This window comes from Diceros bicornis, chromosome 6 (assembly GCF_020826845.1).
Source record: "Diceros bicornis minor isolate mBicDic1 chromosome 6, mDicBic1.mat.cur, whole genome shotgun sequence".
Classification (NCBI taxonomy): Eukaryota; Metazoa; Chordata; class Mammalia; order Perissodactyla; family Rhinocerotidae; genus Diceros; species Diceros bicornis.
Window position 1 is genome coordinate 94,352,139 of NC_080745.1, and position 23,318 is coordinate 94,375,456.

At 49.7% G+C, this 23,318-nt stretch overlaps 1 protein-coding gene across 3 annotated transcripts in view; it reads right to left on the bottom strand.

Annotated features, from left to right (window-relative positions):
- Positions 1-8,485, bottom strand: part of STK32C (serine/threonine kinase 32C) — a 101,796-nt gene extending 93,311 nt beyond the window's left edge. The window contains exon 1 of one of the 3 annotated variants that reach the window (XM_058544313.1): positions 8,147-8,481. In XM_058544313.1, the coding sequence (XP_058400296.1) occupies positions 8,147-8,408 (262 nt within the window). In that variant the 5' untranslated portion in view covers positions 8,409-8,481. Of the gene's footprint in view, positions 1-8,146 lie in introns of all 3 variants that reach the window. The other 2 variants (XM_058544315.1, XM_058544316.1) reach the window with 2 other exon arrangements.
- Positions 8,486-23,318: the final 14,833 nt, after the last annotated feature.

Here is a 23,318-nt window from a genome sequence, read left to right on the forward strand (position 1 = left end):
TGTCACGTGGAACAAAGAGACCCATCCCCACGGGGCCCTGTCCAAATTCCTAGCCCACAGAATCATGAAAAAGAATAAAAATGGTTGTTGTTAAGTCACTAAGTTTTGGGGTAGTTTATGACCAGCAATAACTAACTAACAATGGGTCCCCATGGGCATAAACAGTGCCCAGTTGGAGAGACATGGTGCCAGGACCCTGCTCCTGCTACCAGAGCCCAGGTGCTGCCAGGGACGGTGGCTCTGAGTCAGATGTGGGACGCTGACGGGGAGGACACAGAGCAGCTGGGCACAGGGAGAGGTGGGGCCCGGAGAAGGAGGCACCAAACACCACGGCAGACCCTCCTCGCCCACATGATGCCGTGGGCAGGCTTGAAAAGTGCCTGATAAACCCACAAAGGAACCACAAACACAAAGTAGGCCACTTCTTGCTTTGGTGATAAGTCCCACCTTGTGCGTACAAAGTAGGAAGAGTCGTGGTGTGAATTCTGAAAGGAGAGCCCTTCCTAAAGTCAACTTTCAGAGAAATCGATGTGCTCAGCTCCCATTTTTAATAAATTGGGGGCGACACTGACTCCCACCCACACCATCTCCTCGGCTTCAGAACTTAAATAACACAAGCAGGGTTTTCATACGATCGACACGGGCCTGTGCCTGAGCTGACAGCCTGTCAGAGACCATCGGTGGGCCCATGTCACGTCTGGGAAGACAGGACAGGGGGCAGTGACCCGCCACATGGCTGGACGGAGCCAGCCCAAGGCGAGCGCCTGGGTCTGCTCTCCGCCCTCCGCCACACTGATCCCGGTCAGCTGCCTTGGTCTTTAAATAATAGATTTCAAGTCAATGAGAAAAACATTTTTTGATGAAGCAGGCATCCCAGTTTTTAAAAATAACAATAATTTCATTAATTGTTCTCCCAAATTATCTCAAATTTTGACCATTAAAATCACTCAGCGTGTTGGATCTGGCCGGGGTTTGGGGAGGAGACAAGAGCCCAGCGTGTCGTCCAGGGTGCTGGTGCCAGCATGTGCCCACACTGGGTGGGAAGAGGCACCTGAGAGGAGCTCTGGGCACAGGAGGCCATCACCAGGACGATGTGTTGACCCCACCTGACGGATGGTGAGCAGGGCTGGAGAAGGCCCACGTGCCCGGCTCACGAGAAACAGCTGGGAAAAGCAAAGTCTAGCCATTTGTTGGAATATTAGCCAGTAGAGAAAGTGGTTACCAAAGCTCTATTTTTATCTACAGTTCTACACAGATAGCGGAGTGAGGCAGGTACAAAGAAACACATGGTTCAACATATTTTTTAGGTGATGAGGAAAAATCTAAATAGGAAGGAAAAATGACACCAGGTAGAAAGCCAGGTCCTTCACTAAGGTGAATGCCCAATTCGGCTCTGAGCTCCCTACTGACGAGGGAACAGAGACCAGGACCACAGGGCATAGGCCCTTAACATAAGAACCAACGGGCTCAAGAGACGCCCACAAGGCTGGCCTAGGAGGGTTTCGCCCGGCAGGGCAGAGAGGCCCCATGAGCACTCCACAGTGAATCCCACAGGTGTGAGGACTGGACCTGCAACGCCCTCAGGGCAGGCCAATGGGAAGACGCGCGCCCTGCAGCCGGCTCTGGGACAAAAGGATCCAGAGACCAGAAGAGGGAGTGTCTACGCACCCCTCAGCACCCTGCCTCAGTGGGAGGCAGGAGAGACGGCAAGCTCCAGCTTACAATAAAGGAAGAGGTTCAGGCTGTAGTGTTAGCTGAAAATGCAGGATGCAAAACGCTAGTTACATTTTGGTTACATATGTAACCGGCTCTGCCTGAGAAAAGACTGAGAGGAACAATAAAGAAACAAAAACAAAACTAAAAGAGATACATCACTCCCCTGCCATGTTGTGGCCCCCATCTAGTAACTGGCAACTTTGCAACAAGAGCCAGCTTATCTCCAAAGTATGGATGAAATCTCCCATCAACGTCAACTGCCCAGAGGAGCGTCAGGGTAGGCAGCACCCTCGCTGCTCTTCCTATACCAGGGACTCGTGCCGAGGGGACCAGGTCTCGTGGGATTCTGCCCTCACTCCCCCATTCCACTTGCTGTATACTCTGAAGCCCTCAAAGTGTGTCTACAGACCCCAGCAGTGTTGCCAGTGCCTGGGAGCAGGTTGGCAATGCCCCACCCCAGACCTGCTGAATCAGAATCTGCATTTTCACAAGGTCCCCAGGGGACTGGGGGGCCCAAGACAGTTTGAGAACCTGCTCCGGGCTGTCCTGACCCTGTTCTGAATAAATACTTTCCCACGGCTTTGCCTCCCTCAGACCATCTTAGGGCCTCTGTAGGCTTCATCCTCAGAGAGAATCTCTGAACCAAAATTACCTCCACTGCATTCTTGCATTACTTCTCAACTGGAAAGCCGGGTGGTTAAATTTTTAAAAGAAAATCGGCTTATTTTTAGCATTTTAAAACACACAACCAGATGGATAGACATGCAAAGCTGACATTTGTTACATAAAGAAGTATGACAGTAGGTCCCAAGTCCATTCTAGACCAGCCTTGTCAGCCACAGGAAGAAAAATGCATCAAGCTTCATGGCTGCCCAAAGGTCCCCCTGGGACACGGGTTCTGCACCCAGGAACCCGGGGAACCCAGGAAAGAATGTGCAAGGTGGGCTGGGACTACCTGCCCTCCTCTCCAACTTGAACCCAATCCCAACACCCATACCAGGGGCCTCTGTATCGTTTCTACCAGCTGGTACAGGACCCCAGGATCTGCAGCCACCAGGCTTCTGGCCACAGAGGCCCCTTCATGGTAGGGCAGGGGATGTGAGTCACCATTAGCCCAAGTCTGGGTCACACAGAGAGCCACTGCCCCACTCCACCACACCCTCTTCCCAGGGTCAGGAGGGAAGAAAAAGGCACCTATTAAAACTCAAGTCCCTGGCCTGCTGGAGAAAGGTTCTTAGTAAACAAGGCTGGACTGACACCCAGAACCACCGCCCCATCAGCACTGTGGGAGCACCAAGCACGCGCACCACCACCCTGCTCTGCCCTTCGCCTCTGGGTAATATAGTAACGAAAAAGTGAAGCATAAGCACGGAAAAGGAACCGACGGGGCATTCTTTGCAGATGACATGACTGACCCCCCAGAAAGCCCAAGGAAAGCAACTCAAAAGCTATGAGAACTAAAGGGGTCTCAGGAGAGCCGCCATCTCCAGGATGAACACTAGAAAGGCAAGTTTTCCTTCACACCAGCACCAACCCCTGTGAAACGTGATGGGTAAAAAGATCCCATTCCCGGTTCAACAAAAACAGGCAATACACAGTAAAGAACACATTTTAGGCTTAGAAACAGCCTAAACAGGCTCAATTAAGCAAGTGCAGGACTCACACGAGGAAAACTTTCTCATTCTATGTCAAATGTTATTCCAAATGGATCCAAATTTTCAACACGGAAAGTGAAACCACAGAAGTACTAGAAGAAAGTGCAGATGCGGGTTTATAAATTGAATTATTATTAACTGTGCCTGGAAAAGGACTGTGGTAACATGACGTCAAGGCAGGAAACGATATCAATGAATCTGATCGCACAAAAATTAAACACACCCGTATGAAAAAAATCTAGCAACATTACGAGATAAATGGCAAACGTGAGTGGGGAGCGCTCACCAGTAAGCCTCTAATACACAGAAACTCGGAAAGAAACAGGACTGCACACATCCCAACAGGAGGCGTAGGTCAGGGGTGGGTGCCAGCAGCTCACAAAAGAAGAATGCAGACACCCCAAACATGAAAAGCAGAAAGACTATCAATCTCAGTAGTGATCAAAGAAACTCAAAGCATTGACACAACCTTTTTGCCTTTTAGATTGTCAAAAAATAAAACTATCACAAAACCCAAAGTTGGGGAGGATGCAGGGAAGGGACTTCCGTGCCTCCCTGAGCAAGCCAACACTGGCCTTCCCTCCCCAGCCCACTCCATTGAGAGCAGGTCTCCCCTTTCTCTCTCCTCCGCCCCCCCCCGCCCCGGTCCTTCAGTTTATTTCTGAGGTTTCCTCCTCAACTGTCAGTCTCCCTGCTTCCCCCTTTGTCAGTTACCCCACCCTCGAAGCAGCCACGTCCATTGGTCACTGCCATATAATGAGCACCCAGGACAGCGGCTGGCTCATGGAGAGACCATTCATGCCTCGAGAGCTGGCCAGATGCATCAAGCTACTTACTTTACATGGACACTACTTTGACTGGGCAATGTCATTCCTAGGAATTTATCCTAAGGAAATAATGCCAAATACGCAAAGATGAATATACAAAGATGTTCACTGCTAAACTGTTTATGAACTGGTACTTGAGCTCCACTCCCCATACCCACCCCACTCCAACAAATACAACCCAAATTTCCGGGGGCGGAGCCCAGGCATTCAGTGTTTAAGAGCACCCATCAAGTCTAGTTCACAGCCAGGGTTGAGAACTGCTGTTGCAAATTAAGCCAGCAAATGATGCTATAGGTTTATAAGATGTTCACAACATATCGCCAAGTAAAAAAGCAGGTTAAGACAAAATCGTATGTAGAGCATGATCCTACTTCTGTACCAAAGAAGAAATGCGGATTTCTATTTGGCCTTATGTGTGAGTGCATTCCTAGAAAAAGGCTGGAGAAGACGCACACGGAAGCATGCCCTGCAGAGATCTCTTGGTGCTAAAGTTACAGATGTCTTGGTTTTCCTATTTAGGACAAATTTAGGAAAATATAAAGTTTTTACAAATTTATACATTTTAATGTTTCTATAATTAGAAAAAAACAAAGGTTTTTTTTTTTTTAATTTGAAAAATGATGACTTAGAATCTGGTAGCCTCCTGTCCCCTCTTCCTGCCCGCCACCCAATGGCACAGAGGCCAGGCGCTCTGCAGCCTGCAGGGCCTCCCCCACTTCCAGTCTTCTCTGGGTGAAGGCAAACCTCCTCAGTGATTCGTCACTCCCTATGAGTAAGCTAATGACACCTTAGGTTTGAACTAGCCGTGACCCGCTGAGATGGGCGGGGGCCCCACCAGGTTACTGCACTGCTCAGCAGGAAGGTGCTGGAACCCATTCTCAGCACCACTCAGCCTCCTTACTTCACATGGGGACGCCGAGACAGAGAGAAACGGAGGGCTTGCCCAACACCCCGCAGCTCTGGGGCAGAGCAGCAGAAGAAATGCAGGTTCCCTCACAAGTTTGATCCCTGGAATCAATTGCTCCGGCAGGTCAGAGAGGGGCTAGAACGGGAGGCGGTGTGGGGCCGAGGGAAGAGGAAAAGCTGCCCCTTGGTTCTACGGGAGGAAGAGACATACAGAATCCGGGACATGCGCCCAACGCCTGCCAAAGGACAGTGGCTCCAGATTCCACAGGACCCACAGGGACGGAGGACATTCACGACCTTCTGTCACAGCTGTGTTTTGTAGTTGAAATTTACCTGCGCTGTTAAATTGCCCTCTTATTTTCTTTTTTCTTTTTCTCTGCATACCGAATTTGATATATTAATTGGGTGTTTTAATCTACAAAATTCATCAGAAGGTCTCACATTGCCATGGCAACCGTGCAGTCCCAGTCAAGGCAGTCACCCGCATGCAGCGGTGCCTCTTTCAGCCCGCTCTGCAGCGGGGCCCAGACAGGAGGTGGACCATCGTCTGGAGGGTCGAAGGGACGATTGCACACCCTCGCCTGGAAAAGAGTGGGGTCGGGGCCACGGCTCCCCTCGAGAGACTCCTTCCTCCCTTCCAAACCCCATTCTCTCTGTCTAAATAAACCCCACGGCCTTCACCCAAGAGCTGTGCCACGTTCTCTCTGCAAACACGTGCTGGGACTCTCCAGTCATGTGCGCCCTGACGATGCCACGCAAACGTGGAATCAAACTGGAACCAAGTGGCTGCCCACCCAGACAACGTCCTCGGTCATCAGGCCCACGGCCAGGTTTGGCCTCCCAATCTCACCAAACAAAGCCCAGGTAAGTCCTGGTCACGTGTTCAGTTTGGGGATGTGGCCGCCATGTCCAGAGATGAGCAAGTGACTGATGGTCATGTGTCCTAAAGAGCACCTGTCACCAAAGTCAATACCCACCCCCTACAAGCCCAAGTGATTAAGACTTGGCACCCCACCTCCGCGGACTGGGTTCATGTCCAGGTCAGGGAACCACACCACCCGTCTGTCAGTTGTCATACTGTGGTGGCTGCATGTTGCTGTGACGCTGAAAGCTGTGCCACCAGGATTTCAAATACCAGCAGTGGTGGACAGGCTCCAGTGGAGTTTCCAGACTAAGACAGACTAGAAAGAAGGAGCTGGCCACCCACTTCCGAAAAAATTAGCCACAAAAACGCTATGAATAGCAGCAGAGCATTGTCCGATAACAGTGCCGGGAAGTGAGAGGATGGTGGAAAAAGACCGGGCAGGGTTCCGCTCTGCTGTACACAGGGTCGCCAGGAGTCAGAATCCATTCCAGGGCACTAATAACAACAAGCCCACAACAGCCAGTGCCTCTGCCATCCGACTACAGACAAATCAGGGGGCAGGGGGACGAGTAAAATGACTCAAATCAGATTGCAAACATCATAAACAGATTCTGTGTTCTTTTTGCCTTTTTGATGATGACTGAATTCTGATGCGTAACACTGTGAGCAAGGAGAAAACTTCTACCTTAGAAAGCTGAAGGCAGCCTCTGTGTTTCATCACTGTCTATCTCTGCAAGTGCTGCCTTGCAGAGCACAACGCTAAGACACGGAAGACTGGCCAGCTCTTGGCTGACACCAGCGAGTGCTGAAATCAGACGTGTTTCTGAGACGTTTTCTCATCCTGCAGCCAGAAGCTGGATGCAAATCTGCCTCCTGATCAGTTCCTAACTGGGCTTTGGGCTCTCCTTACTTTGAATATTTATGCTAAAAACAAAACATATAACATTTGAAACATTCCTAGCAGTGAGTTCTGCTGTCCCAAAGTTCAGAACACAATGACAGGCAGTCCCAGAACACGCTGTGTGGGTGTGGCTGGCCCTGAATGCCCCTCCCCTGCTGACGGTGACCAGGCTCAGCAGAGCCCAGGACCCCGGTCAGCAGAGCGGCAGGTTCCCCATAGCTCCCTCTGACGACTTTGGGCACACAGCCTGCACATTCACAACACTGGCCTGAGGTCGTATCATTGTAATTTCCTATAATGCTTAAATTATTTATCAGAAATAAATAGCTTGGGCTCTTGAGCTGAGCTGTGCTCTAAAATTGTAAAAGATCCACCATACCTCTGCAGGCTGCCTACAAATGAAAAATGCATATTTCAACTATTTTAAGAAATGTCAAAAAACATCAAATGTGTCATCACTGTACCATTTAAATGATCTGCATGACATCTGTAGAAAAGAGCTGCATGTTTCACGTGGATATATCACAGTGCCCCAGGGGCGGATACTCTGCAGCCACCTTCCCTGTGGGTGCTAAATCAAAGGTCCCCGGTGCCCAGCAGGGCTCCAGGAGGTGTGCCTGCAGGCCCTGCTGCCTGTCATCTGCTTTCCACCTCGCCCACCTCTGCATGGCCACTCAAGAGACACCTGTCCTCTGGGTTGGCAGCTTTCCTTGCAGGAGGACATAAGAGCAAACTAGCTCCCAAAAGAGCAAGTCTTTGCACAAAGGCAAGGCCATCTCCACCGCATATCTGAGTGCAAATGTTGGGCTTGCCGGCGGCCACGCGGCACCATCACCCAGCAGCCTGAGAGCCCCGTGGGCAGGGCCCCCCGCGCCACCTGTGGGGCAGGCATCTCCCTTCGCAAACTCGGCACATCACATGTGCAGAGTAATAACTGAGCCCGCACACCACCCCTAAAAGGAAAATAAAAACACACAGCCCTCACTACATCGCGCTAAGCCGGGAGCCGCCCCGACCGCGGACACGCCTCCAGTGGACACGGAGGACGCAGGCGGGCGCCCCGGACGCGCGTGGGCACCGCAGGCGCGGTTCGTGAGTTTCCTCGGAAACCGAGACGCCCCGGGACGCCTTCCCATCCGGGCGGCCGCGGTGTCCGGACGCGAGGAAATCCTACCGCCGCGACCGCCCTGCGAGAGCTCGTGGGGTCCCCGGCGGCGCGTGTGCCCACGCAGTCCCCGGGAGCGGCCTGGAGTCCCCGCCGTGCGGCCGCACTCACCGTCCTCCTTGTCGTCAAACACCGGCCTCCGCGCCGTGGCTGCCGACATGGACGAGCCCATCCTCTTCCTCCACTTGCTCCAGGCAAACAGGGGGCGCGGCTGCACGCGGGCATCGCCCGAGTCCCGGGCCCGGGGCTGGCCAGCGGCGGGCGGCAGCGGGGCCGGGGTCGCGTCGGGGCCAGTGGGACGCGCGCGGCCGGGGGGCGGCGAGCCGGGGGGCGCCGCGGCGCTGCTGCCCCTGCGCTCGGCGCCGCTCCTCATCGCCGGGCCTGGGTGCGCGCCGCGGCCAGAGCCCGGGGCATGGCCCGCTCGCCGGACGGGGAGCGGGAGCCGCTGGCAGCGCCCGCCGTGCGCCCCAGCCTCTGCGCTCGCGGGTCCTGATGCCCGGCGGGCTCCCGGGACTGAGAGCGCGCGGAGGCGGGGCCGGGGCGGGGCCGGCGGGAAGGAGTCGGGGCGGAGCTGGCGCCGGGGGCGGGGGCGGGGCCGGGGCGGGATGCAACGGGCGGTTCCGGGTACCCACCGCCCACTTCGGGAGGGGCCGGGTCCGCGACACCGACTGGGCGGCAAGGACAAGAGCGAAGGAGGGGGCTCCTGCGGACGGAGACGGCGACGACTCGGGGGTCTCCTGGGGCCTCCATACCCCCACTGCCGGACCTGGGGAGCCTCAAAATTCATCCTGCGGCTCTGCCCTTCGCGAGGCCGCGCGGAGCCCGGGATGGGGCGGCGGGAAACGGCCGCGCGGGGGCCGAGGCCTGGTCGGGGTCCGGACGCGCAGCCCCGCGGTCCCGGGCCGGGTTCCGATCCGGCCCTGCGGCTGCAGGCGGCGCGCGAGGCCGCGCCGGGGGGCGGGAGAGGGGGCGGGGCCTGGTGCGCGAGCCCCTCCCCACGCGGCCGGCCCTGAGCCTGGCTGCGAGCGCACGCGCACACACGGGCGCACCCGGGTTCGCGGCCGCGCTGGGTATACACGCCCGCGCTCTCTGGGGTCCTCTTGGCTGGGTCCCGGCTTCCCCTCCTGCGCAGCCGGCCGGGCGCTGGTCCCGAGCAGGAGCCCCTGGAGTAGGTCCGCGCCCCAGGCCCTCCCAGACACCCTGTGCCCGACTCGCCGTGGGTTCCCTGGCCCTGCCCAGATCTGACAGGGGCCTTGGCGCTGACCGCTGGGTTCTCCACGGTTTTCGGGGCGTATTTCGGGGGCACGAGGCACGGCTTGGCCCGCGTGCACCTCCACCCCTGTTCGCAAGGCCAGGTGAGACCACGTGTGTAAAGCGCTCAGCACAGCGAACGTCCCAGGAGAGGCTCTTTCAATATTGCCTAGCTCCCTGCGCCAAACACTTGTCACTGAAGAATCGTTTTTTGTTTGAAGAAGCGTTTTACTTTGGCTTTTGGAAGGTTTTCTCTTTAGCTTCTGCCCTGTAGCCCGGCCACACAGCCGGCCATTCCTTCCTCCCGCGTGAAGTCCTAGAGGGGCTTCTGCTGCCCCGCGATGAAAGCCGACGCCCCTCCTGACTTGCGGACTATGATGCGCTGTCACCACGTCGTGCGGGTCTCTGCCGCCGCCGCCCCTCCCTCTGCTGACATCCTCAGCCACCCTGGCTCTGCCCTGCCCTCACCTGGCTCGCCTCCTCCCCTGGTTGTGTACTCAGTCTTGGCGGTTCCACTTCCGGTCTCCTATGGCCATGGTGGGACTAAACTCGTCCCCTACCCCACCTTTCAAATTCGATGTGGTCCCTTGACCTGCTTGACCAATGAAATGTGAGCAGAGGTGACCTGTGTCATTTCTGGGCCAAGCTCTAGGCGCCAGTGTCCGACTGGCCATACATATGCCCTCGGCTAAGAGGGAGCCCCCATCACTTGGGGACCACCTGCCGACCAGCCATGGACAGGTAGAGCGAGGGAGAAACAGCCACTGTGGTCAGCATTGAGATTGGGGAGTTATTTTTGCCGCAGCACAACCTAGGTCAGTCCTCCCGACCATCTACCGCAGGTCTCCCTGCCTGGCTGACACGCGCTTCCGGTCTCGAGATAAACTCTGCGGAAGTTCCCTGGGCTCTGGGCTCCGAGATTGCGCTCAGCCTCCCTCCGCTGAGCTGAGCTCCCACAGCTCTCCATACTTGGCTCCCTCTTACAATTTGCATTTGCAGGTGGGACATTGAAGGCTCCTAGCACCACGCCTGCAGGAGGAGGTACTCCTTGGGGATTCATTGGGTGCAGGAGTGAATGAATGCAGGAATGTTTTTGAAAGAAGGAGCACTGAGGCAGGGCGTGAGCCAGGGCAGGCTGAGGGAAGGGGTGCACAGTGTGGGCAGGAGACAGAAAAGGTTAGGAGCTGCCTCACCCTAGAGCAGACCAGGTTGCCACACCCCACCAAATCCTGCTGTGAAGTTCCAGGGGGCTGGGAGGGACTAAGACTAGAACGGAGAGCAAATGTGAGTGGAATGGGAGCATTGAGGCCGACAGAGCATCCCTGGATGCCCCTGAGTGCCCACATTGATCAGGAACATCAGCTTGGTGAAGGCAGGGACCTCTCATCCTGTTCCAGTGACAAGAGACCATCAAGGACTCAGTAACCAGATAAATGAGTCCGCAACATCCAGCACGTGGGAGCACACAGTCGGGATCCTGGGCAGTGCATGATCTTGGGACCGCCTCAGCTGGAGTGGTTGGACAGGTCTCTGAACAGGTGGCCTTGTTGCTGAGCATTAACAGCCAGACCTCTGAAGATCCAGGGCCCAGGAGCTGCCAGGACACTGGCCCTGAGGTAGGAACGAGCTAGAGTGCGAGGACGGAAGGGGCCAGTGTCGCTGGGGGTGGGGGGGGGGCATTGAGTGCCCACTGAGTCAGGGAATGTGCAGGACGGCTGAGGGCTGGTTTTGTATCCAGGCTCAGTCCCTGAAACCCAGGCACAAATGTGTGTTAGTCTACAATTCGTCCATGAAGCCCTGCTTCCAGAGGGGATTTCCTCTGACGCTGAGTCAGGAATTGTCACATAACGGGCACACAGTACAGTCTCTTCAGTTTTCATGTCTTACATGAAGTCACTTTGTCTTACATTATCATTCTGAAATGAACACTTGTGGGCTTCCCACACTGCCTGCACCTTTGTAAATAATACCTTAATTAAACTCCCCTCAGATGACCTAATTTGAAGGTGCTCTTTCCTGCTGGGAAAGATACCACAACTAGCCCCAGGAAACAGGAAACAGAAGCTCAGATGGGATTCTGATCCTACACTGCTCACCTAGGTGGAGAATCCATGGCTAGCCTCCTTCCCAGCAGGAAATGGAAAACAGGTCATCCTCAGTGGTGGTGCCATCAGAATGAGCCCTAGGGGGACATGGGACGAAATACATGTGGAAGGCACGGACCTGGAAATCAAGTGCTGGGCTACTTGGTTGCTGGGTGACCATATTGATTCTCGAGGTCATGGGGCCACTGGCTTCTTCTGGTGACTCCAGAGGAATGAACAGGCAGGGAGAGGAGGATACACGGTGGAGAACAGGAATGGAGAACAGGAGCCACACGCAGACTGGAAGGCATCCTGCACCCCTATTGTGATGGCACCAGGGCTGAAGCACACACTCGGTGCTTAACTCCATCAGTCTCCTAGTGTGTCAGTTCCCAGGGCTGCTGTGACAAAGTGCCACAAACTGAGGGCTGGAAACAACAGAAATGTATTCTTTCACAGTCCTGGAGCCAGAAGTCCAAAATTAAGGTGTCAGCAGAGTTGGGTTCCTTCTGGAGGTCCTGAGAGATAGTCCATTCCAGGCCTTTCTCCTGGCTTCTGGTACTTTCTGGCAATCCTTGGCATTCCTGGTCTTACAGATGCATCACTCCACTCTCTGCCTCCATCATCCATCGCCTTTTCATCTGTGTGTTCTCCCCTTTTCTTCCCTTATAAGGACACTTGTCATAGGATTTAGGGCCCACCTTAATGCAGGATGATACCATCTCGAGATCCTTAACTTAATTACATCTGCGAAGACCCTTTTTCCAAATAAGGTCACATTCACAGGTTCTGGGTGGACATACCTTTTGGGGGGCCACCACTAAACCCACTGAAATCCACCCTTTGGCCCCTCAAAATCCGTGTCCATGTGCAGAATACATTCACCACATCCAGCGTTCCCCAAAAGTCTCACCATTATAGCATCAACTCTAAGTCTAAAATCTCGTCTAAATATTATCAGCTCAAAAGTCCCAAGCCTCATCATCTAAATCAGCTCTGGGTGAGACTCTGGGTATGATCCATCCTGAGGAAAATTCCTCTTCATCCATGGGCCTGTGAAACTAGAAAACAAGTTATCCGTTTTCAAAATACGATGGTGGAATGAGCATAGGATAGACATTTCCATTCCAAAAGGGAGAAATTAGAAGGAATAAAGGAGTCACCAGTCCCAAGTAAGTTCAAAATCCAGCAGGGGAAATTCCATTAAGTTTCAAGGCCTGAGACGAATCCTCTGTGGCTTGAGGCTCCAACCTCTGGGCCCAGAGTGGCCATTGGCCCTGCACCACCCTCAGAGTCATTCTTCTTCTTTCTTCAAGGATAGCACACATTTGCAGCTGAGTAGCTCTGTCAGTCCATTTCCTGCTTGTAGAATTTTGGGTCTGATAGCCCTCTTTCACTTTGTCCTGAATCTGTTCCTTTCAGTCCAAGCTGGAAATGTTCCTGCTGATACAACATTCTCAAAAACCTTGTGAATCTCCTGTGTGTGTCACAGGAATCCACTGAACAAGAGGGACCTCTACAGATGTTTCCTGGATAACCCCGCCTCTATTCTTGGCTTCTGCTGAGGTGGCTGAGTGGATTTACGAGTCACACACCTAATCTCTTCAGCCACAGCCCTGGCCCTCTGCTTAGAACATGCTTTCCAACAGTAAATTTACTAGCTTTAGCACTGTTGCAATCTGGATAGGCCAGGAACCTCCCAAATCATTAAGTAATGGTTCATTTTTGCTTCACAGATCCTCCCTTAATTTATATCTTTCCTCTCACATTTTACTATAAGCAGCAAGGAGAAACCAGCCCACACCGTTAACACTATGCTTGTAAATCTCAGAGCCTTTGTGCAAAAAGAGATACTGTAGAAAGGGGCTTTAAAATAACAATTATAAATGTATTAGAGAGTTTACAGGAAAAGATGGATATAGTGGGTGAAGAGATAGGTAACTTCAGATGAAAAATAGAAAATTTAAAAAAGAATCAAATGGAGAGTTTAGAACTGAAAAATATAATGTCTGACATTTAAAAAATATTTCAATAGCCTTAATATTATATTGGAAAAAGTAGAAGAAAAAATAGTGAACTCACAGACAGGTCAATAAAAATTATCAACAATGTATGAGGAAAAGTTGGAATAAAATGTGTTTCTGAAACGTGGGAAAAATGTTAGCTGACTTCTCACCAGAAGAAATGGAGGCCAGAAGACAATGGAACAACATCTTAACTTTGCTAAAAGGAAGAAGCTTCAACATGGAATTCTCTATCAAGGGAGAATATTCTTCAAAAAAGAGAAGCAAAGAAAGACATTTTGAGATAAACAAAAACTGAGATAATTTGTCATCAGCAGACCACTACCATAAGAAATGGAGAAGACAAATGGAAATTATACTATCTGGAAACTTGCATCTAAATAAAGGAACAAAGAGTACCTGAAATGTCAAATAAGTAGGTAAATAGAAAACATTTTTTCCATAAATTTTATATCTTTAAAAGACAACCAATTGTTCAAAGTGAAAATGATAACACTGTAGGCAGTCTAAAATGTGCGTAGAAGTAACATATATGACCATAGCACAAAAAAAGGAGGGCAAGGAATTTATACTGCTGAAAGTTTCTTATGTTGTAATGAAAGTGGTATAATATTAATTTGAGAAAGACTGATAAATTAAGGATGCATATTATAATCCAGAGAAATCACTTTAAAAAGTGGTATGCCAGGGGCCAGCCTGGTAGCATAGCAGTTAGGTTCGCATGCTCCGATTTGGTGGCCTGGGGTTCACTGGTTTGGATCCTGGGCACAGACTGACGCACTGCTTGTTAAGCCATGCTGTGGCGGCGTCTCATATAAAGTAGAGGAAGATGGGCACAGATGTTAGCCCAGGGCCAGTCTTCCTCAGCAAAAAGAGGAGGATTGGCATTGGATGTTAGCTCAGGGCTAATCTTCCTCACACACACACAAAAAAGTGGTATACCTAGAAAACCAATAGAGGAGGTAAAATGGAATGCTAAAGTACTCAATTAATCCAAAAGAATAACAGGAGATGAATAAAATAATAAACAGATTTTATTATTTTATTACACTTTATTATTAAATGTAAATGGACTAATAACTTCAATTAAAAAGTAGAAACTGTTGGGCTAGATACGAAAGCAAGACCCAAATATATGCTGTTTTTAAAAGATGTATCTTAAATATAAAGATGATTTATAGACTAAATATTAAATTAACAAAAACAAGATTAAAAGTAAAAAGATGGAAAAAAGATACACCATACAAACATAATCCTAAGAAAGGTGATGAAGCTATATTTATACTTGACAAAGTAGACCTCAAGACAAGGAGTACTACCAGTGATAAAGAGGAACATTCTATAATGATAAAAGGATCAGTTCTTCAAGAAGACATAGCAATCCTAAATATGAATGCACCTAATAAGAAAACTTCAAAGTGCATAAAGAAAACTGGACGCTATGCCTCTTTCTTGGTCAAGTGCTGCACTTGGCCCTGCTACCCTGGGACCCGATTATTCCCATTGCATTTGTATTTTCCAACTGAGTGGCTGTGGTTCCCACTGTAAGGTCTGGCCTACAGAGAAGAGCCATCACGGAGCTCTTCAAGGATGCTGGGGCACCCTCCAAATGCATTTCTCACAGTCATGGTGAGAGGTGTGTCCTCCGGACCCTCCCAGTCTGGGTGAGTGGGTCTTCAATCACATTTCAATCTCCATAAGCCTTTGAATCCCCTCCTCTACATTAAACCAAGGGATATCGGGTTTTTCCATTTCGCTCATGGTGGGCCCCTTTGGATTTTGGAGGCAACATATTCCATTTGGGTGTGTTACTCTGGCCCGTTTACTGAGTGACCTGAAAAGCTGCTAGTTTTGAGTCCAGAACAGAAAAAGGCTCTGCAAGAGGTCCGGGCTTCTGTGCCAGCTGCTCTGCCACCTGGATGTATGACCCAGCAGATCCAACGGTGCCTGATGTCCACGGCAGATAGGGATGCTGTCTGGAGCCTTTGGCGGGACCTGTAGATGAATCACAGCATAGGCCTTCAGGATTTTGGAGCAAGGCCTCATCATCATCGGCAGATAAGTACTCTCCTTTTGAGAAACAGCTCTTGCCCTGCTACCAGGCCTTAGTAGAGACTGAACACTTGACCATGGGCCACCAAGTTACCATGTGACCTGAGCCGCCCGTCGTGAACGGGGTGTTATCTGACCCACCAGCCAGAAAGTTGGGCATGCAGAGCAGCCCCCATCATCAAATGGATGTGGTGTATATGTGATCAGGCCTGAGCAGGCCCCGGAGGCACAAGTACACTAAATGAAGAAGTGGCCCAGACGCCCATGGTCCCCACTCCTGCCACGCTGTGTTCCCTCGCCTAAGCTGCACCTCTGGCCTCCTCAGGGAGCCGCCATGGTCAGCCGACAGAGGAAGAGACTGGAGCCCGCTCCACCGATGGCCCTGCATGGCACAGGCACCTCCTGGGAGTGGACGGCGGCAGCACCGCAGCCCCTCTCCGGGACACCCCTGAAGGACAGTGGTGAAGGGAAATCCTCCTAGTGGGCAGAACTTTGAGGGGTGCACCTTGTTGTCCATTTTGCTTTCAAGGAGAAATGGCCAGACGTGCAATTATGTGCTGATTCATGGGCAGTGGCCAGTGGTTTGGCTGAACTTGGACATTGGAGCTCCTGGTTCTTGGGCCTTCTGACTCGGAATTTTATAGTATGTAAACTATACCTTGACAAAAATGGAAAGATGACAAACTGAAAAAAAAAAAGACCCTTGACTACAACCCGTTGTAAAGACATAATTCTATTGGTTCTGTTTCTCTGGAGAACCCTGACTAATACAACAACCGAAGGAAAAAAATAGACAAATCCACAATCATAATAGGAGATGTAAATTCTCTCTCAGTAACTGATAGAATAAGTACACATACATGCAAAATTACTAAGGATATAGAAGTTTGGGCAACACTATTACCCAACTTGACCTAATTGACATCTACAGAACACTATAATGAATAACTGCATATTACTCATTATTTTCAAGTGTGCAAGGAATTGTCACGGACATGGCACATCCTGGGACAAAAAAAAAACAAGTTTCAGTAAAATTCAAAAGTTTGAAATAGTACGGAATATGTTATCTGAACACAATGAAATTAAGTAAGACATCGACAAAAAAAAATCCTAAAAATCTATAAACATCAGCAAATTAAGCAACAAACTTCTAAATAATCCATGGACCATATGATAAATCACAAGAGAAATTAGGAAATATTTAAATTTGAATGATTATGAAAACCAACATAATAAAATTTGCCAGATGCAGCTAATTTTAGATGCTTATATGAGAAAAATAAGAGAAGCTTAAAATCAATGATCTAAGTTCTATCTTAAGAAGCCAAAAAAAAAAGAGTAATTTAAATTCAGCATGAGTAGAAAGAAGGAAAAATAGACATCAGAGCAGAAATCTATGAAATAGAACATGACAAATAATAGAAAAAAATCAACAAAACAAATCATTGTTCCTTTGGAAAAAAATCAATAATGTTGATAAAAATCCTAGGATGACAGAATAAGAAAAAAGAGAAAGAAAATTGCCAATATCAGAAATGAAAAAGAGAATATCCCTACAGAGCCTAAAGATATTAAAAGAATATTGTGAAAATTTTGTGCCCATAAATTTGCAACTCAGATAATATGGAGAAATTCCTTGAAAAATACCATTTATCAAAATCTACAGAATAGAAAATATGAACAGACCCATCTATATCAAAGGAATTGAATTTGTAATTAAAAACATTCCCACAAAGAAAACTGTAGGTCCTGAAACAATTGAATACCCATATGGGAACAACAAACTTAGACCTTACATAAATATCAACTCAAAATGTATCAGAGGCCTCAATAGAAGAGCTAACCCTATAGCGATCCTAGAAGAAAACACAGGAAAATCTCCATGACTTCACGTCAGGCAAAGGGTTATTAGCTGCGATGCCGAAAGCATGAGCCATGAAAAAATTCATAAATTACAAACTTTTGTGCTTCAAAAGACACCATTAAAAAAACAAAAAGATAACGTGCAGACCAGGAGGAAATATTGCAAATCATATTTCTGGTAAAGGACTACACAGAATATGTAAAGTACTCTTATAACTCGATTATAAGAAAACAAACAGCCCAACTGAAAGGTGGGCAAAAAAATTGAATAGACATTTGACCACTCATACAAATGGCTAATACACACATAAAAACGTGCTCCATATCGTTAATCATTAGGCAGATGAAAATTTAAACCACAATGAGATACTACTATATACTCATTAGACTAGTATAATCAAAAAGACAAAATATTATAGGGGATAAAAAAAGCTTTTCTTCTACCCTCTTAATTCAGTGCCTGGGGCCTGCAAATTAAACTGACAAAAGACAGATTAAGAGGAGAAAATGTTTATTTTGTATGCACAAGGGGGGCCTCAAGTTGGTGCCATCTCCAGAGATGAGTTGTCCCCTCCCCTTGGCAGGGGAGAATGGAGGGAGAACACCTTCACAAAGGGAAATTCACGACCTGCTTTTAGGCAGAAAGGGGGAGGGCAGAGAGCTCCTCCTCAGTCTACTGTTTCTCAATCGCCTTCAGCTCAAAATAATCCTTATGTCAAAGGGGGATATTTTGGGGTGGCATATCTGACCCCTTCAATACTATGTGTTGTCAAGGATGTGGCGTAACTGGAACCCTCATATTTTGCTGACAGGAATGTAAAATGGTACAGACACTTCAGAAAACAGTTAATTCCTTAAAAATTCAATCATAAACTTACCACATGACCCAGCAATTCCACTCCTAGGAATCTACCCAAGAAAAATAAAATATACGGCAACTCAAAGACATGTGCATAAATGTTCAGAGCATCATTATTCTTAATACCCCCTAACAGTAAATAGTCCAAGTGTCCATCACCAGGTGAATGGATCAACAAATAGTGCAGTCATACAGTGGAATACCACTCAGCAATGAAAAGGAGTGAACTACTGTACATGCTACAGCATGGATGAGCCTCAATATTGTAAAGTGAAAAAGACTCGATGGAAGACTACATATTGTGTGATTCCACTCATATGAAATGTCCAGAGACGCGAATTCATAGAGACAGAAAACATGTCAGTGCTCACCTAGGGCTGGAGGTGGGAACGGGACTGACTACAGATTCAGGAAGTGATGGAGATGTTCTAAAGCCAGGGTGCCGTGATGGTTACACGACTCCATAAATTTACCAAAAACCATTGACTTGTATCTTTACAATGGGCTGTGGTCAAGGGTCTTTTTTTTCAATTTGTCATCTTTCCGTCTTCATCAAGGTATAATTTACATACTATAAAATTCACCCATTGTGCCTCAAAAGGCATTTTTAAAAGAATTGCAGACAAGAGGGTGGGTGAAGTGGCTCTGCTGGTCGGGCAAATGTACATGCTTGCTGGGGACCCCTGTAGGAAGCTGGCCTCGGGTGACCTTGGATATGGTCCCAGAGGGCTATGTAGAGGGATGGCGTGACCCTGTACCAGTTGGCTTTTCCTACAATAATTCTACAGAACGAACTGCCCCCAGACTTAGTAGCTTCACCACCAAGCATTTCCGTCTATGTTGTGCACCTGCAGGTTGGCTGTGGTTTGGCTGATCCTCCCAGGCTTTGCTCCAGGTCATGGATTCAAGTCCGGTCTTCTATGGGTCTCTCATTCTTCTGGGGCCAGCAGGCCACCCGTGTGCTTCCCTCGTGAACACAGAGGTGCAAGAGGGCAACTGTGCACGGGCGTTCGGGACTCTGCTCGCGTCCCGTCTCTACCATGATGGAGGAGGTGGACTGGGAGCTCCTGGGGTCAGGAAGACTTGCGTTCCAGGACAAGGAACAGTTTACACGCAGCACCAAGGTGAGAAGGGCTGGGAGCGCTGGGGAGGAGGGTGCAAACATCACAGGAACTTGTGGTCCCCAAGGAGCCAGTTGGTGACAGCTGGTCACCATTATACGCGATGCCTGGTCTGCAGATTCTCGCTGGCCACGGGCTCTCAAAGCTTGTGTCACAGCCACTCAAGGTTGGATGGAACTGCCCAGGACAGAACCATGAAAGGACACATTTACCGCTGTGAGATGGAATCAGGTGTCCGACGCGGCCTGGCAGTCAGATCAAGGACTAACGTGAGCCTGCACTGTAGTCTACTTGCACACGGGGACAATGTTACTTGTTTTATAGCTGAAATCATGCATTCTTACACTCCATGGCTGGCTGAATTTCTAGTCTGTTTCTTTTTCTTTTATGTGTTTTAAAAATAGCCTGCGCTGGGACTTCACTGCTGCAGTGACGGATGATCTGTCCAAAGCCCAGCTTGCTCACTTGATAGCGTGCAGCCTTGGCGAGTCCTAACCTCTCCGAGCTTGAGTTTCCTCATCTGTAACAACTGACTGCACACCAGGTAGGTTCCCCCAAATGGCAGGAAAACAATGTTTGAAAGTGTCTGGTTATTAGACAATTAGCACTCGACTTACCTGACACTGCCTAGTTCTGCTTTTTAAAAAATCTCCTCCTTAAAAAAATTCTCTTCCCCACTGACCTGAATTAGATTTGTGTAGACATAGTCACGTTTAATGTGAACTATCCGATCTCTGTTACTGACAAGAATGGAACACAGGTGTAGGAGGTGCCTCCTGGGCGCCAGGCTTTCCACACACATTTATTCTCCCCCTTGCTGCTGTCGTCTCATCCCACAGGTTTACTAAATACAGGCTGGGAAACCTGGGATCCAAAGTCTCTGGTACAACACCACGGGGAAGTATCATGGAGTATCAGCCTCGGGCCCGGGACCTGGCTCACCAAGTGTCCAGAACGGGTGTTGGTGAAGGAGGCAAGACCAGATCTCCTGGCTCTCCCCAGGCTTTCTCCAAGTATGGCCACAGCGACAGCGTGCAGGCTCCTTAAGTGGTGAGGAATCATACCATCCAAGCAAACACGATTTAAACTCATTACCCACATCTTTTTCCTTGGGGGGCACCTGGATTCAGAGATCAATTTTTTTTTTTTTACCCATTTTGCCCACCCACCACATCTGGCAACCACCAATCTGTTCTGTTTCTATGACTTTGGGTTTTTGTGTTTTTATATTCCACATATAAGTGAGATCATACAGTATTCGTCTTTCTCTGCCTGACTTATTTCCCTTAGTGTAATGCCTCAGGTTCCATTCATGTTCTCATAAATGGCAGGATTTCCTTCTTTTTTATGGCTGAATAATATTCCATTGTATCTATATACCACAACTTCTTTATCCATTCTTCTGTCGATGGATGCTCAGGTTGTTTCCATGTCTTCACTACTGTGAATAATGCTGCAATGAACATGGGGGTGCAGGTATCTTTTTCAGACAGTGATTTTGTTTCCTTTGGATAAATACCCAGAAGTAGGATTGCTGGATCATAGGGTGGTTCTATTTTTAATATTTTGAGGAACCTCCATACTGTTCTTCAAAGTGGCTGCACCAATTTGCATTCCCACCAACAGCACATGAGGGTTCCCTTTTCTCCACATCCTCACCAACACTTGTTATCTCTTGTCTTTTTGATGACAGCCATTCTAACAGGTGTGAGGTGATATCTCGCTGTGGTTTTGATTTGCATTTCCCTGATGATTAATGATATTGAGCATCTTTTCACATACCCGTTGGCCATCTGTGTGTCTTCTTTGGGAAAATGTCTATTCAGATCTTCTGCTCATTTTTTAATCAGATTGTTTGTTTCTCTGCTATTGAATTGTATGAATTCCTTATATTTTTGGATGTTAACCCCTTATCAGATATATGATTTGCAAACATTTTCTCCCATTAGTAGGTTGCCTTTTCATTTTGTTGATGGTTTCTTTGCTGTGCAGACGCTTTATAGTTTGATGTAGTCCCACCGGCTTATTTTTCTTTTGTTGCCTGTGATTTTGGTGTTAAATCCAGAGATCTTGACGTTTGACAGTTTTACCTTTTCCAGGGAAAACGTCACTCCAGAGCAGGCGAGTCAGGTGGCCGTCACTGGCCAGGGCGTCCTCTGAGCCTGGGCTGGGTGCCTCTGCTAGGAGGACCCCAGAGAGCTAGGCCAGTCTCTGTGCCCACTCGGTCGCTGTGGCACAGCGGAGCCGACCCCGCCATCCTCCGTGGTCACTGCCCTCTCAGGAGCACCCAGTGCTGCCTCTAAGTTAGAATTAAACCTTGAGATCTGCCCCAGCAGCTTGTCAAGGACACGTGGGCAGGAGAGGTTTGGAAGGGAATCCTCTCCCCAGTTCTTGCTTCCAAGGCAGTTCTGCACAAATTCTCAGAAAAAGGAGCAAGCCGATTTTCTGTCCTCAATCCTCTTTTCAAAATAGGCTTATTATCTTCATAGCTATCTTATTCATTGTCAGAGCTATGAAGCTAAGGCAAGTTTTGCAACACAGTATCAGTGTTTCCAGGCTTTGGGAAAGTACTGTCCGGTTGGGGAAAAGTCACCTGCCCTGATGGGAGCACCCAGCAGAAGCTCGCACGGGGAAGTTCAGGTCGTCCAAGCTGGGGTACCTGCCATCATAACCTTCCCCGGAGAGGTGGCACTATCATGCTTCCAAGGGCAGGGTTGTGGGTCAGTCCCAGCAGGGACCGGTCAGCTGTGTGACCTAGATGGACCTGGCCCCTCTCTGGCCAGGCAGCTGACGCCCAGCAGAAAGGTACAGGGGCTAGGAGCAAGGAGTCCAGGTCAGCACGGATGCTGAGCTCAGAGCCTGCCCAGGACCGAGATGCCTGCCAGGGTGGAGACGAGGGTCTCGGTGACAGTGTCGAGCCTGTTCCGATCCAGCACAGAGGGCCTCGGTGCTCCACAGATGTCGGACCCAGGCCAGGGGCCAGCAGGCATCCTGATTATTGGTTGAGTTCTCATCAGACTGTGAGCTTACTGGTTCTGTGGCCCCAGGAAGGCCCCCGTGGAGAAATCCCTTCTCTGTTTTAGAGTCTTGTTGTGGGGGATTCCTCTTCTTTTGCCCCCCTTAAATGTGGCAGGTGGCCAGAGGCTCAGAGCCGCTGTGGGGGCCCAGCGCCAGGTGTGGATCCTGGTCCTCCACTTACTCAGGGGGCAGTCTCCAGCCCGCTGTCGCCCCCCTGCTCCTCAGTTTCTCCGGTGTAGAATCAGGGTGATGACCCCTATCTCCTAGCATCGTCGAGATAAGCGTTTGATGATACCGCCTGTTGGGTGCTGCACTGTGCATCTTACCGCATTATTCACTCAAAGCTCACAGCATCCTACCGCATACCTCTCATGACCGTCCCATTTCACAGATGAGTGACAGAGGCCTGTGAGGCAAGTAACTGCCCGAGCTCACAGCTGTAATGACACTGCTCACGTCCCATGAAGGACTCACCAGGCCCAGCAGGGGCGGGAGTGGGTGTGAGTGCCCCCACAGCAGCGGTGGAATAAATTCTTGGCGCTGCTCCATCACTAGATGGCAGCTCTTCTTTTGTTATGTAACATTTGATGCATAGAAAGTGACACATGTAACATAGATATCCTGAAACATAACAATGAACACCCAGAAGTGGCCACCACCCTCTGACCCCCACCATGTGCACCTCCACCCGTCTGCCCCGGCTTGGACTGAGGGACCACCTGTCCTCTGACCCCCACTGTATTAGTTTCCTGGGGCTGTGGTAACAGGTGCCACAGACTGGAGGTTTAAACAGCAGACCTATTTTCTCACAGTCCTGGAGGCTGGAAGTCCAAGATCAAGGTGTCGGCAGGGCTGGTTCCTTCTGAGGCCTCTCTCCTTGACTTGTAGATGACGGCCTTCATCCTGTGTCTTCGCGTGGTCATCCCTTTGTGTGTGTCTGTGTCCTAATCTCCTCTTCTCATAAGGACACCAGTCCTATGGGATTAGGGCCCACTCTACTGAGCTCAT